Source organism: Rhinoraja longicauda, chromosome 16 (genome assembly GCF_053455715.1).
Source record: "Rhinoraja longicauda isolate Sanriku21f chromosome 16, sRhiLon1.1, whole genome shotgun sequence".
In the NCBI taxonomy this organism is placed as follows: domain Eukaryota; kingdom Metazoa; phylum Chordata; class Chondrichthyes; order Rajiformes; family Arhynchobatidae; genus Rhinoraja; species Rhinoraja longicauda.
The window spans coordinates 4,355,617-4,370,675 of record NC_135968.1 but is presented as its reverse complement, the minus strand read 5'-3'; the positions used below and the strand labels follow the sequence as shown (position 1 = coordinate 4,370,675).

General features: G+C 48.9%; 2 protein-coding genes across 2 annotated transcripts; one reads left to right on the top strand and one right to left on the bottom strand.

Moving 5' to 3' along the window:
* Positions 1–2,378: 2,378 nt before the first annotated feature.
* LOC144601121 (uncharacterized) lies at positions 2,379–4,541 on the bottom strand. The gene has a single exon (XM_078413075.1). The coding sequence runs from the start codon at positions 4,304–4,306 to the stop codon at positions 3,368–3,370; it is 939 nt and encodes a 312-aa protein (XP_078269201.1). The 5' UTR covers positions 4,307–4,541; the 3' UTR covers positions 2,379–3,367.
* Positions 4,542–8,453: 3,912 nt separating this feature from the next.
* On the top strand, positions 8,454–14,878 carry LOC144601086 (uncharacterized). The gene is made up of 4 exons (XM_078413019.1): positions 8,454–8,540; positions 9,627–10,169; positions 11,886–13,595; positions 14,740–14,878. Coding segments are annotated over exons 2-4 (2,253 nt in total). The 5' UTR covers positions 8,454–8,540; positions 9,627–9,628; the 3' UTR covers positions 14,742–14,878.
* The last annotated feature ends 181 nt before the right edge of the window (positions 14,879–15,059 follow it).

Sequence of the window (15,059 nt, the reverse complement as noted above, 5' to 3'; positions counted from 1 at the left end):
ATCTGTGTAAAATAAATCGGTCCTGTTTTCAATACTGTGTCCAAAGCTCTTAATGCCTCTGGGGTACGCAGAATGTACAGTAGAAAGGGAGTAAGGAGGGGGGACAGATGGGTGAAGCGTCCAGACATGAAACGACCAACTCTTCACCTCCCCCTCTACCCGAAACATTAACTATCCATGTCCTCCAGAGATGCTGCCTGACCCGCTGAGTTACTCCGGCAGTGATACTTTATTGTAATATGACAAATAAAATAGCATTGAATTGCTGGAGTAACTCAGCGGGTCAGGCAGACACTTCGTGTTTATCTTAGGTATAAACAAGCATCTTTGTTTCGACATTTTCCCTGTACACTAGTTCTATTCTATAATTTACAGACTCCAATTAACCTACAGACCCGCATGGTCTTTGGAGTGTGGGAGGAAACCGGAGCACCCGGAGAAAACCCACGCAGTCACACAGAGAACATACAAACTCCAGACAGCACCCGAGGTTAAGATCGAACACGGCTCTCTGGCGCTGGGAGACTACCGCTGTGCCAGTGTGCCGCCCCTAACTTGACTCTTGCATATTGTCTTATAGACTATTTCTATACACTTTGCACTTAATCTATGGAAGTGCTTATGTATAGAATACTTACCTGAACTGTATGCAATAAAATAATTTCACTGTACCTCGGTACGTGTAATAAAGACCTTTGAGCCATTGACAGAAGGCCACCTAGTCACTAGATAGCTGTTCTATCGCTATCCAAATGTAGTTTATTATGTCAAAAATACAATACAAAAACAAATTTGCTATTGGCTTTGACACTGTTACCTTTCAACATTCAAAACATTTCCCATGTACGGTTTTCTTTACTGCCAGATCATCCCTCAGTCTCTCCGTCCCTGAGGGGAGTCTGTTCCCTAACATACAGCCCGTCAAAACTGTTCAGTTTTCTTGCCACTTCCCAAACTTGCCCTACGTTCTAATAGAAGAACCACTCATGGCAATTTGATCGATGCCTGAGTTGTTTAGTTTAGTTTATTGTCACGTGTACAGTGAAAGGCTTTTTTGTTGCATGCTATCCAGTCAGAGTAAAGACTGTACATGATTACAATCAATCATGATTAGTGGTGGCACAGTGGTAGAGTTGCTTTCATGCAGCGCCAGGGACCCTGGTTCAACCCTGATTACGGGCCCTGTCCATACGGTTCTAGTTTCTACACTACAAAGACATGCAGATTTGTAGGTTAATTAGCTTCGGTAAAATTGTAAATTGTCCCTCGTGTGTAGGATAGTGTTAGTGTAATGGGATTGATGGTTGGCGCAGTCTCTGGTGGGCCGAAGGACCTGTTTCCGCACTGTATCTCTAAAATCTAAAGTAAAGTTATTGCACCCTTGCACTTTATGTATGATTGTGCTTGAGTACAGTCTGATTTTACTGGATTATAAGCAAAACAAAGCATTTCACTGTGGTACACGTGACAATAAAGTCTCTGTTGAACTATAGTACCGTGTGTCATTCTGAGTGGGGCAGCCAAACCTGCCACCCTTTACATGGACAGCCACACCTGTTGGCACTCTACATCTGACATGAAACAGCCTGGTATAAACACAGAGACCTCAGTTGATGAAAACCAAAAGGTGAGGGTTTGAAACTCGGGTCAAAAGATAATTGATTTCTTTATATACATTTTACTAACACACAAGAAGCGATTATCAATGATAAAGCTACTATTTAATCTCTACCCCAAGATATCTAGGAGGCAGTGGAGATTGTCCATTGGAGGTCTTTTACAACAGTCTAAAGGTGTCATGGTTTTAATAAACTTCATCTCTGCAAGGAACCCATAGGACCATGAGACATAGAAGCAGAATTAGGCCATTTGGCCCATTGATTCTACAGACAATAGACAATAGGTGCAGGAGTAAGCCATTCGGCCCTTCGAGCCAGCATCACCATTCAATGTGATCATGGCTGATCATTCTCAATCAGTACCCCGTTCCTGCCTTCTCCCCATACCCCTGACTCCCCTATCCTTAAGAGCTCTATCTAGCTCTCTTAAATGCGGATTCTACTCCGCCATTCGATCGTGGCTGATCTCTCGCAACCCCATTCTCCTGCCTTTCCCCCCTGTAACCTTTGACATCCTTACTAATCAAGAATCTATTAATCTCCCAATCTTAAAATACCCAATCACTTGGCCTCCACCACCACCTGTGGCAATGAATTCCACAGATTCACCATTCTGCAAGTCTACAACAAAACTAACAGCTGCAATTGGATGCTTTTACATTTCCACTGCGTTTAAAATATTTTCTCTGTCGACCGATTAACTACCACATTTTGTCCCACCTTTTCCATCTTTCTCCCCCCCCCCCCCCCCCCCCCAACTATCAGTCTGAAGAAGGATCTTGACGTGAAATGACACCTATCCATATACTCCAGGGATGCTGCCTGACCTGCGGAGTTACTCCAGCAATTTGTGTCCTTTAATAAATTCACAGATTCACCACCCTTGGCTGAAGAAATTCCTCCTCATCTCCATTCTGAAGGTACGTCCTTTTATTCTGAGGCTGTGCCATCTGGTTCTAGAGTCCCCCTGCTGGAAACATCCTTTCCACTGGATTCTCCTGGAGACGGCATATCTGGTTGAACTGTCCAGGTCTCCGTTGGTTTGTTCAGTAATTTAACCGTTTCCTTCCATAGCCAGGACAGCCATTCACAATACATGGATAGGAAAGGTTCAGAGGGATACGGGCCAGACACAGGTAAGTGGACTAGCGTAGACAGAGCATCTTGGTCTTCATGGGCAAGTTGGGCCGAAGGGCCTGTTTCCATGCTGTATGACTGGAGATCAAATTTCCAGAGACAAAAATAGACATGGACCGCGACTCAAAATGTCACCCATCCATGTCCTCGAGACATGCGGTGACCCGCTAAGTTACTCTAGCACTCTGTCATTTTTTTGTAAACCAGCATCTGCAGCTCCTCGTGCTTCCATACAATTCCAGGAATGTTGTCAGCAGGAACTACAGCTGTGCACAGCAATCAGGGGTCCAAACTTGAGTGTGATCAACAGCAGGGGAAGTGTAGAATGTAAATGTTTCAATCACTGAAGGGTCCCGACCTGAAATGGCGCCGTTCCATGATCTCCAGAGATTCCGCCTGACCTGCTGAGTTACTCCAGCATTTTGTGTTTTTTTTAATTGTAAACCAGCATCCGCATTTCATTGTTTCTCCAGAGACGCTGCCTGACCCACTTAGTTACTCCAGCACTTTGTCTTTTTTGTAAATAAACCAGCATCTGCAGTTCCTTGTGTCCATGGCCCGCTTCAATCACTTGTCAGCTCACTGGTTTTGAATTAAACCGCTCGTGTGTGTTAATCCTTCTCCCCGCTGTGAATCCGCTGGTGGGTCAGCAAGGAATAGGAAGAGGTGAACACCTTCCCACAGTCGGAGCAAATTAGCAGCGTCTCCGTCTCCCTGTCGTGGGTCCGCTGATGCGTTACGAGGTGCGGGGCCTGGGTGAATCCTTTGCCGCACCGGGAGCAGACATAGGGCCTCTCGCCGGTGTGGATACGCTTATGCGTGGCCAGGTGCGACGCCAGGGCGAACCCCTTCCCGCACTCGGAACAGATGAACGGCCTGCGCCCGGTGTGGAGCTGGTGGTGCCTGACCAGGTGGGAGGCCAGGGTGAAACCCTTCCCGCACTTGGAGCAGATGAACGGCCTCTCCCCGGTGTGGATCCGCTTGTGCGTCACCAGATGGGACGCCTGGGTGAAGCCCTTGCCGCACTCGGCGCACACGTAGGGCCTCTCGCCGGTGTGCACCCGCCGGTGCGTGATCAGGTTGACCGAGTGGGCGAAGCCCTTGCCGCACTCGGAGCAGATGAACGGCCTCTCGCCGGTGTGCGTGCGCCGGTGGGTAACCAGGTCAAACGAGCGGGCGAACCCCTTCCCGCACTCGGGGCAGATGAACGGCCTCTCCCCGGTGTGGATGCGCTGGTGGGTTAGCAGGTTGGTGGAGCGGGCGAACGCCCTCCCGCACTCGGTGCAGGCGTACGGCCTCTCCCCGGTGTGGACCCTCCTGTGGGCCGACAGGTCAAACGACCGGGTGAAGCCCTTCCCGCACTGCGTGCAGACGTAGGGCGTCTCGCCGGTGTGGAGCCGCTGGTGGGTCAAGAGGCTGGACGAAGAAGCGAAGCCCTTCCCACACTCATTGCAGTTGAAGGGTTTCTCCCCAGTTCGCCCCCCCTGGCGTCTCAGCACTTCATTGCTGGGTTTCTCGAACTGGGTCTCCTCACGCTGTAGTGGTTCCATGGATCTGGGAGGCAGGGCAGGGGTGTGTGGGTTTGTATGTGTGGATAGGGAGCTCCTTCCCAGCGAGGGGACCGCTCCTCAGGGCCCGATGGAGGCCGGGGAGCGCCTCAAATCGACGCCGAGGCAGCAGCGAATGCTAGGCCTGGGCCTGGAGGGTGAATGGGTGCGGGCTCCAGACACACACACACACACGGCGGGCCCCAACACCGGGACGTCCGGCCTTCCGTCTGTCTCGTCTCCCCCTCCGCGCTCCCACCCCGACCCCTTCCGCCGGAGGCCCGGCCACTCCCAGCGTGCACCAGGATTTCCGTCATGGCAGCAGATTGAGCGGTTTCTGGCGCGCCGCGCATTGTGGGTAGAACAGCCGCCATTGATTCCGTTGGTGCAGAAAGAAACTACAGATGTTGGTTTTGAGGTTGAGAGAGAAAAAAAATTATGAGACAGAGATTGGATAGACTGCACTTTATAGCCCAATAGCGGCGTTTGGTGCAGTATCAACTAGACAAAACATTTGGATAGACAGTCCGAACCTTTTCCGCACGTGGAAATGTCCAACACTGGAGGGCATAGTTATAAGGTGAGATGGGGAAAGTTTAACGGTAAATAATGGTATTTAAGAGTATTTTATATAGGCATATGGAAGTGCAGGGAATTGAAAGATATGGATGAAAGAAGCAAAATGCTGGAGTAACTTAGTGGGTCAGGCAGCATCTCTGAAGAAAAGGAATAGGTGACGTTTCAGGTCGAGACCCTTCTTCAGACTGAGAGTCAGGGGAGAGGGAAACTAGAGATATAACAAAGTTCAATGAACAAATGAATGAAAGGTCTGCAAAAGGATAAATCAAAGCCAGCAACGATGTTCAAGGAAAGGTGGTGCCTGTGGAGAAGGTGATCATGAGTGAATACAAACAGTGAAACTAAGATGGATGACAGTGAAGCCAGTGGGTGGGACAGACGAAGAGAGAGGAAATGCAAGGGTTACTTGAAGTTAGGGAAATCAATTTCATACCACTAGGTTGTAAGCTGCCCAAGCGAAATATGAAGTGCTGTCCCTTCAATTTGCATTTGGCCTCACTCTGACAGTGGAGGAGGCCCAGGATAGAGAGGTCAGTATGGGAATGGGAAGGGAAGTGAAAGTGTTTGGTAACCGGGAAATCATGTAGGCCAAGGCGGACTGAGCGTAGTTGTGCAGCAAAACGTGTCTCGGACTCTTAGGGCTTGCAAAATCAAGGGGTATGGGGAGAAGACAGGAACGGGGTACTGATTGTGGATGATCATCCATAATCACATTAAATGGTGGTGCTGGCTCGAAGGGCCGAATGGCCTACTCCTGCACCTATTGTCTAGTATCTATGACCCAAAATGTCACATATTCCTTTTCTCCAGAGATGCTGTCTGACCCGCTGAGTCAGATAACCAAGCATTTTGTGTTTATCGCGGCCATGGACTCTGCCGTCGGCAGACCCAGTGTCAGCGAATCGACTTTTGCAGGTGAATTGCCTCTAGCATGTAGGGAGTGAATGCGAAAGTGGGCAGGTGAGGGGGGTGGGAAAGGGGGAGGAAGGGGTGATAGGCAGATGGTTGAACAGAGGCCAGAGATGAAAAATATTTTGGTGTGAGACAAAACGAGTGAAGAATTGTGTCTTTTTCTGTAATCCAGCATCTGCTGTTTGTTGTTTCTGCAAGGTCTGGAACAGATGGGATTGTTTTCTCATTGCAGGGAATGGGAGAGATGTGGGGAGATTTGGCAGAAGTGTTCAAAATCTTGAGGTGGATTTAAGAAAATTAGCATAAAATCCAGAGGTGACACCGCTAGGGGAAGGGGATGAAATCACCACACAGTGAGTCGTCACAAAATGCTGGAGTAACAGGCAGCATCCCTGGAGGGAAGGAATGGGTGACATTTTGGGTCAAGACCCTTCTTCAGAAGAAGGGCCTCGACCAGAAACATCACCCTTCCTTCTCTCCAGAGATGCTGCCTGTCCCACAGAGTTACTCCAGCATTTTGTGTCTGCGTTCGATTTAAACCAGCATCTGCAGTTCTTTCCTACACAGTGAGTAGTTCCGATCGAGAACAGAGTAACATTGGGATAAATCACAACATAGTGCATTGTGATCTGGAACAGAGGGGGCACTGGGGGAAAAACAGATTAACCTCTGTAAAATTCCCTCTAAGGTGAGGGCGGAAAGATTTAATAGGAACCAGAGGGGCAACTTTTTTTACACAAAAGGTAGTGGGTGCATGGAACAGGCTGCCAGAGGAGGTCGTTGAGGCAGGGACTATCACAGCGCTTAAAAAAACATTTGGACAGGACATGGATAGGATGGGTTTAGAAGGATATGGGCCAAATGCAGGCAGATGGGACTGATAGATGGGGCATGTTGGTCAGTGTGGGAAAGATGGGCTGACTAGCCTGTTTTCATGCTGTAACTGATCTGTAGGCAGTGGCTGCAAAAGTGGGATAACGTAGAACTAGTGTGAACAAGTGATTGATAGTTGGTGCAGAAAGGAACTGCAGATGCTGGTTTATACCGAAGATAGACACAAAATGTACAAAAGATGTAACTCAGCAGGTCGCATTGGTAACTCAGCCACATCTTCCCATCTCCACATCTTTCCGCTTTTCGCAGAGACTATTCCTTCCGCAACTCCCTGATTAACATCCTTTCCCACCCAAACCACCCCTTCCCCAGGTACTTTTCTCTGCAACTGGAACCTGTTCCTATACCTCCTCCCTCGACTCTGTCCAAGGACCCCGACTATCCTTTCAGATGAGGCAGAGGTTCACTTGCACCTCCTCCAATCTCGTCTACTGAATGCGTTGTCCCATGTGTGGACTCCTATATATCAGCGAGACCAAGCGCAGGCTTGGCGATCAAAACCTCTGCTCAGTTCGCCTAGGCCTACGCAAAGTCCCGGTTGCCAAACACTTTATTCCCCCTCCCTTTCCCATACTGACCTTTCTGTCCTGGGCCTCCTCCACTGTCAGAGTGCGGCCCAATGCAAATTGGAAGAACAGCACCTCATCTATCGCTTGGGCAACTTACAACCAAGCGGTATGAATTTTGATTTCTATTCCTTCTCCCTCCATCCCTCCCCCTTACTTGTTCTCTGACCAGTCACTAACTTCAAGAAACCCTTGTTTTGCCTCTCCGTCTGTCCCTCCCCCACCCGAGTTCTCCAACTAGTTTCACTGCCCTCCTGATTAATTTTTCTGATTGTATACTTCATTGTCACCTTCCCCAGAGCTAACAATGAACCATTCTACATTTCCTTGACCAACATCTGCTTTGATCTATCATTTTCACACCTCACTGTTCCATATCTCTCGACTCCCTCTCCCCTGACTCAGTCTGACGAGGGGTCTCAACCAGCCTCACCTGTGTCAACCTATTATCTGCCAGGCATTGTTCTGCCCCTCCTCTCTTTGAACTACGCCCCCCACCCTCCCCCACAGGCATTTTGTAGAATGGCCCCGACCCAAAATGTCACCTATCCATGTTCTCCAGAGATGCTGCCTGACCCATTGAATTACTCCAGCACTTGGTGTCTTCTTTTCAAAACAAGCATCTGCAGTTCATTGTTTCTACATGAGATAGTTGCACACAGCTGGGGGGGGTGGTGGGTGGACAAAGGCCACAAGGGAGACAAAACTGTGAAGTGGAGTGAAAGGTAAAACTAGAGTGAGGTGAAAGGGGAAAGGGGATAATGGGAGAAAGGGTGTACACAGGGAAGAGGGAAGGGTGGGTTGTTATTTAAAATTGGAGCATGCAATGTACATGTCATTGGGTTATGAGATACCCCAGCGGAAGATGAGGCGAGGAAGGGTCTCGATCGCATCCATCTCTCCAGAGATGCTGCCCGACCCACTGGAACACAATGTGTGCAGGAAGGAACTGAAGATGATGGTTTATACCGAAGATAGACACAAAATGCTGGAGTAACTCAGCGGGCCAGGCAGCATCTCTGGAGAGAAGGAATGTTTGGTTTCCGATCCAAACCATCGTTCCTATCCGGTCACCGTGAAATCAATGGCGGTGTTATTACCCACAAACACCAGCTCGCACGAAACCACTCTATCCGCCGCCCTGCAAGGGCGCGCATGCGCTGCGACGCCCGTGGGCGCTTCCTGGGCCCGGGTGGCGGTGGGACCTTCGGTGAGAAGCGGGCGGGGTGACCCGGGCTGCGGCCCCGGGGGCGGAGGGAGAGGGGGACCCGGCCCGCCGGGACAGGGTAAGGCCGGGACGGGGCCGGACAGGACAGCCCCATGCCTAGTGCGGACGGACGCCCGCGGTGTTCCTGCTCCCACCCTTCCCGCTCCCGGCTGAGGGGGCGCTCCCCGGGCCCCATAAGACACAGGAGCAGAATGAGGCCAGTCGGCCCATCGAATGTACTCCACTCATGGCTGATCTATGTTTCCCTCTCAAGCCCATTCTGCCTTCTCCCCATAACCTTTAACCACCTTACTCATCAGCTTTACAAATACCCAATGACAGCCTCCACCACTGCCTGTGCTGTGGCACTCAATTCCATAGATTAACAGCCTCTGGCTAAAGAAATGCCTCCTCATCTCCACTCTAAAGATACATCATTTTTTTTCTGATGCTCTTCCCTCTTGTTCTAGACTCACCCACAACTGGAAACATCCTGTCCACATCCATTCTGCCCAGACTTTTCATTATCCGTTAGGTTTCAATGAGATCCCACACCCAGCTCCCCCTCGTCCTTCTAAACTCGAGGGAGTACAGGCCCAGAGCCTTCAAATGCTCCTCCTATCTTTGTTAACCCATTCATCCCCATGGGTCATTCTCTTAAACCATTGGACCCTCTCCAACGCCAGCACATCCTTCTTCAGATCTGAAGTCCAAACCTGCTCACAATATTCCAAATGTGGCCTGACCAGTGCCTTATAAAGCCACAGCCTCAGTTTAGTTTAGTTTAACATCACGTGTACACAGGTGCAGAGGAAAACCTTTTTTGTTGCATGCTATCCGGTCTGCGGAAAGGCAAGACATAATTATAATCTTGCCGACCAGTGTACAGGATCGAACCCGGGTCACTGGCCGGATAGATACAGGATAATGGGAATCTAATAGAATAGAGGTTTAAAAGAGTGGAGTGAGTATAATGAATGTTTGTAGATCCACTTCTGGAACCAGAACACAGGGAGTCACCTGACTTTGGTGCCATCTTGGCTGCTCATCCTTGTTTTTATGTTCAAGCCTGAATTCTAGAGGCTCCTTCAGGCTAGGGGTAGGGTTTCAGCCGCTGAGTGACCGGGGAAGCAACTTACTGATCAAACCTCTCTTGTCTCGACAGCGATGAACCCAATTCAATGTTCTGAATGTGGGAAGCACTTCAAGAGGCCCAGTGACCTGGTGAAACACACGCGGATCCACACCGGCGAACGGCCCTTCACCTGCTCTGAGTGCGGGAAGGGATTCACCCGTTCTTCCGACTTGCAGAAGCACCAGCGGGTTCACACGGGGGAGCGGCCGTTCACCTGCCCCGAGTGCGGGAAGGGCTTCATTCAGTCGTCCCACCTGGTGAGGCACCAGCGGGTTCACAACGGGGAGAGCCCGTTCACCTGCCCCACCTGCGGGAAGGGCTTCATCCAGTCTTCCAACTTGGTGCGGCACCAGCGGATCCACAATGGCGAGAGCTTGTTCATCTGCTCCGAGTGCGGCAAGGGCTTCACTCAGCCGTCAGACCCATTGATCCCCCAGCAGGCTCTGTCGGGGGAGAGGCCGCTAACCTGCGATCAGTGTGGGGATGGATTAGCCAGGGAACATGATGCCATCTCCCAGGATGACCAAACAGAAGAGGCTCCACAACCTCTGACAACTAAGCTCAAGGAAGAGAGTAAGTGTCCAACTCCCAAGCTCGGCGCATTCATTTGGAGTATCGCGTGCAGTTTTGGTCGCCCCATTACGGGAAAGATGTGGGGAGAGTGCAGAGGAGGTGCTTGCTACAGAATTCCCAAATAGTTAACTTGTAAGTCGAATCGGTAGCAATGAAGGCAAATGCAATGCTAGCATTTATTTTGAGAGGACTAGAATATAAAAACAGGGTTGTAATGCTGAGGCTTTACAAGGCACCAGTCAAACTGCACTTGGAGTACTGTGAGCAGTGTAGGGCCCCATACCTGAGGAAGGATGTGCTGGTGTCGGAGTGGGTCTAAAGGAGGTTTACGAGAATCATCCCAGGAATGAGTGGGTTAACATATGATGAACATTTGCAGGCTCAGGGCCTGTACTTGCTGGAGTTTGGAAGGACGAGGAGGGACCTCATTGAAACTTACCAAATAGTGAAAGGCCTGGATGGAGTGGATGTGGAAAGGATATTTCCATTAGTGGGGGAGTCTAGGATAGGAGGCCATAGTCTCAGAATAAAATATTGTACGTTTAGGGGAATAGTGCAGTGTAGCAGTAGAGTTGGTGCCTCGCAGGGTCAGTGACCCGAGTTCGATCCTGACTACGGGTGCACTCCGTGCAGCTTTTGTTTGTTCTCCCCGTGACCGTGTGGGTTTTTCACGGGTGTTCCATTTCCTCGCAAGCTCCAAAGATGTGCAGGTTTGTAGGTTAATTGGTTTTGGTAAAGATTCTCTTGTCCTTAGTGTGTAAGATAGTGCTAGTGTATGAGGTGATCGCTGGTCAGCGTGGACCCGGTGGGCTGAAGGGCCTGTTTCTGTGCTGTATCTCAAAAATATACTAAACTAGAGCTGCTGCCTTACATGCCAGAGAACCGGGTTCGGTCCTGACTACAGGAGCTGTCTGTGTAGATTATATACGTTCTCCCCTTGACCACGTGAGTATTCTCCGGGTGCTCCAGTTTCTACCCACATGACAAAGGTTTGCAGATTTGAAGGTTAATTGACTTCTGCAAAATGCTGCTAGTGTAGGATGGAAAAGTGGGATAACATAGAACTAATGTGCGGGTAATCAATGGTCGGCGTGGACTTGGAGCATCAAAGGGTCTGTTGTGAACAAAATTAAATGTATGGGGCAGGTTTTTTTACTGGGAGAGTGGTGGGAGTCTGAAACGTGCTGCCGGGGATGGCGTTGGAGGGAGATACGATTGTGGCGTTTACGAGGCTATCAGATAGGCACATGGAAGAATGGGGAATGGAGAGATATAGATCATGCACTGGCAGATGGGATCAGCTGAACTCGGCTTCACGTTCAGGACAAACATTGTGGGCTGAAGGCCCTTTTTCTGAGCTGTATTATTCTACTAAAGCACCATGTCACCACCTAGAGACTGGTCCTCACCGACCATTTACCTCATTGGAAACGCTCGGACTATCTTTACTGGAGTTAGACACAAAGTGCTGGAGTGACTCAGCGGGTCAGTCAGCGGCTTTAGAGAAAAGGAATAGGTAACGTTTCAGGTCGGGACCTACTCTAGACCCATTTGGAGTTTGCTGGGCTTTACTTTGCACTAAATGTTATTCCCTTTATCCTGTGTTTGTACGGTGTGGACAGGTTGTTTGTAATCATCTATAGTCTTTCCGCTGACTGAATAGCACTAAAAAAAAAGCTATTCACTGAACTAAACTGTGTTCTCTGTTCTATTCAGTTATCGAGCCAAATACAGAAGACGATTACATTCACGCAAGTGAAGGACTCTTCGCTTATCACTCTGTGTGTCACGATTTCGGAATCAGTGAATGCACATCACAGTTGACTAAAAAATATTATGAGCCAAATTTTTCATCTGCATGGACAGAATCCGAGGCAATCATTTGCAACGTACTGGCACCCTTGTCGAACGAGGAAGTACTGAGCGATTTAAAGAAATGTTCGTTTATCTCGCTCAGTTTGGATACGTTAAACAAGGAAGACCACAAACTGGTCCCTGTTCTGCTCCACTACTTTTGTCCGACGACTGGGGTGAAAACGAAGATCTTTGATTTTACTTTGAGGCCGGGCGAATCACCTGACTTGCAGTGCGAATTTCTTTTTCAACTGATCACGAAAAACCATCTCAGCGGGAAGCTGGTCGGACTTCGCTCGGACAACACCAATATGAATTTTACTGGCTGTAAAATTCGTGCTGAACGAAACAATGTTTGGGGAAGGTTGCAGGTCAGACTGGGGAAGGAGATCTTCAGTGTTGGGAGTGCCGCTCGCATTGTTCGTAACTGTCTACAAGTTGCAGCCGACTGCCTTCCCCTCGATCTGGAGTGCTTTGCTGTGAAAGTTTACAGATACCTCCACAATTACACTGTTCGTACGGATGAACTGAAGGATTTCTGTCGGTTTGGCAGCCTTGAGTACTCTAAGTTGCTGGAACAAGGCAGTGTACAGTTCCTCTCCCTCGGACCAGCGCTGGACAGAATTCTGTTGACATTTGAGGTGCTGAAAGTGTATTTTCTATCGCAGGAAAAGTGTCCCACGCTGTTGAAAAGCATCTTTACTGATCCTTGCACGATAGTGTGGCTTGCTTTTGCAACTCAACAAATCGCAGTCTTTCGGAAGGCAGTCGAGGCCATTGAGGAGAACGAATTTTCTGCGATCGAGGTTGCGCTGCAAATCCGAGACCTTCGGGAGAACTTAGCCGACAGGCTCAGAGGGAGGTGCGTCGCATCGGACACGATGGTGCTCCTGCGGCGTTTGGTCGAGGACGGGACGATTACCGAGGGGAAATTCTACAAAGCATTGGAGGATTTTTTCTCGACGGCGCTGAGTTACATGAATCAGTGGCGAGCGACCTTTGAGTGCACGGAACTGTTCGGCTGGGCTTTGCTGAGGAACATCCCCAAGTGGGACGATATCCAGCACAGCCTGGCCACTTGCCAAACCAGCATCGCCGTTCTCAGCTCAATCGACAAGAAGCGGCTCTTCGACGAATGGGGGTACTCAAAGCACGTTATCTCCCGATACGTGTTGGACTGGAACATGCAGAAAGTGCCCGTCTCTGAAAGATGGGTCCACGTCTTTCGCGAGATGGACAGGAAAGGCTTGGAGTACTCGCATCTGGCGAAGGCGATTGAGTTCATTTTGTGTCTGCCAGGCAGCGCATCCCCCGTTGAGAGACTATTTCCGGCCACAGGCAATGACTGGTCATCGGAAAGGTCCCCCATCAGTGTTTCGACCATGAAGGCGATCTTCTTGGTGCAGGTAAACTTTGAACTTGACTGTGCAGCCTTCTATGATAAACTGTTGAAAGACAAGAAGACCTTGCAAAAGATTGCTTCAAAAGAAACTTCTGACCCACAGAAAGCATTGCACGACAGAGAAGGGACCACCAGTTCTTCTTCCAAAGAGCAGCAGCTACTGCATAATTGTAAGTGTTGCCTCATCTAGTTTTCTTTTTTTTTCTGAATAAAAAAGAAAAGACACAAAAGTGCTGGAGTAACTCAGCGGGACAGGCAGCTTCTCTGGAGAACGTAGATGGGTAATGTTTCGGGTTAGGACTCTTTCTTCAGACTTTGAAGAGGGGCCCCGACCTAAAACTTCACCCATTATTGAGTCTGAAGGATCCTCACCCCAAACGTTCACCTCCGGAGAACGTGGATAGATGACGCTGCGGGTCCGGACTGTCTAAAGAAATGTCCCGACCTGAAACATTTTCTCCAGAGATGTGTAGGAAAGAACTGCAGATGCTGGTTTAAATTGAAGGTAGGCACAAAGGTGCTGGAATAACTCAGCGGGACAGGCAGCATCTCTGGAGAGAAGGAATGGTGACGTTTTGGGTCGAGACCCTTCTTCAGTCTGATTAGATGCTGCCTGACCCGTTGAGTTACTCCAGCACATTGTGTATTTATACAATAACATAATTTGACTGGATAGTACGCAGAAAAAGCTTTTCCCTGTATTTCTGTACATGTGATGATAATAAACTAAACAAGGGGAGGCACAGTGATGCAGCGGGTAGAGCTGCTGACTCACAGCGCCAGAAACCCGGATTCAATCCTGACCTCGGGCACTGCGTGTGTAGAGTTTGCACGTTGTCCCTGTGACTGCGTGGGTTTCATCCGGGTGCTCCGGTTTCCTCCCACGCCCCAAAGACGTGTAGGTTTATAGGTTAATTGCACTAATACTGTTTTTAAAATTTTTTGAACTGTTTTTTCTTTTATTATTCTATGATCTATTAAGTACTGAGTTTACAGACCTGTTATGCTGCTACAAGTAAGAATTTGAATAATTCAATGATACTTTATATTTCATTGTTCCATTTTGGTACATATCATAATTAAACACTTGACTCTTAACTATAAAAAATGCCCCTAGTGTGTATGGAGTAGATGCAAAAGGGATAACCCGGTGGGCCGAAGGGCCTGTTCCCATGCTGTATCTCAAAGCTAAATGGCACATGGAGTCCTGTCCTGTGTTAAGATAATGGAAAAGTTACAAATGTAACAGATTTTTTTGTGACGTGGTGCTGCACAATTCCTACTCACTCATCTTTACCGAAAATTCTTTTGCAGGAACATAGTCACTTGCCAAAATTGAGTTGGTCTTTGTTGTGAAATGCAACAAATATACAGGAGTCAGAAAATGCAGGAGTCAAATATACAGGAGTCCCACCCACTCAAGAAAATATAAATCACGACACCCACATCATGGTGAAAACTGGAACTGCTGGTTACCTTCTTCACTTCGTCATGACATTTGGTGACCCAGCAGGGCGTTCGCTCCAGAAGAGTTTGTTCACGGGCAATTTGGTGTGAGAAGGATTCAACCTTGTGTCCCAACACCCAACAAAGTGCTGGAGTGTGGAGGAAGGAACGGCAGATGCTGCTTTATA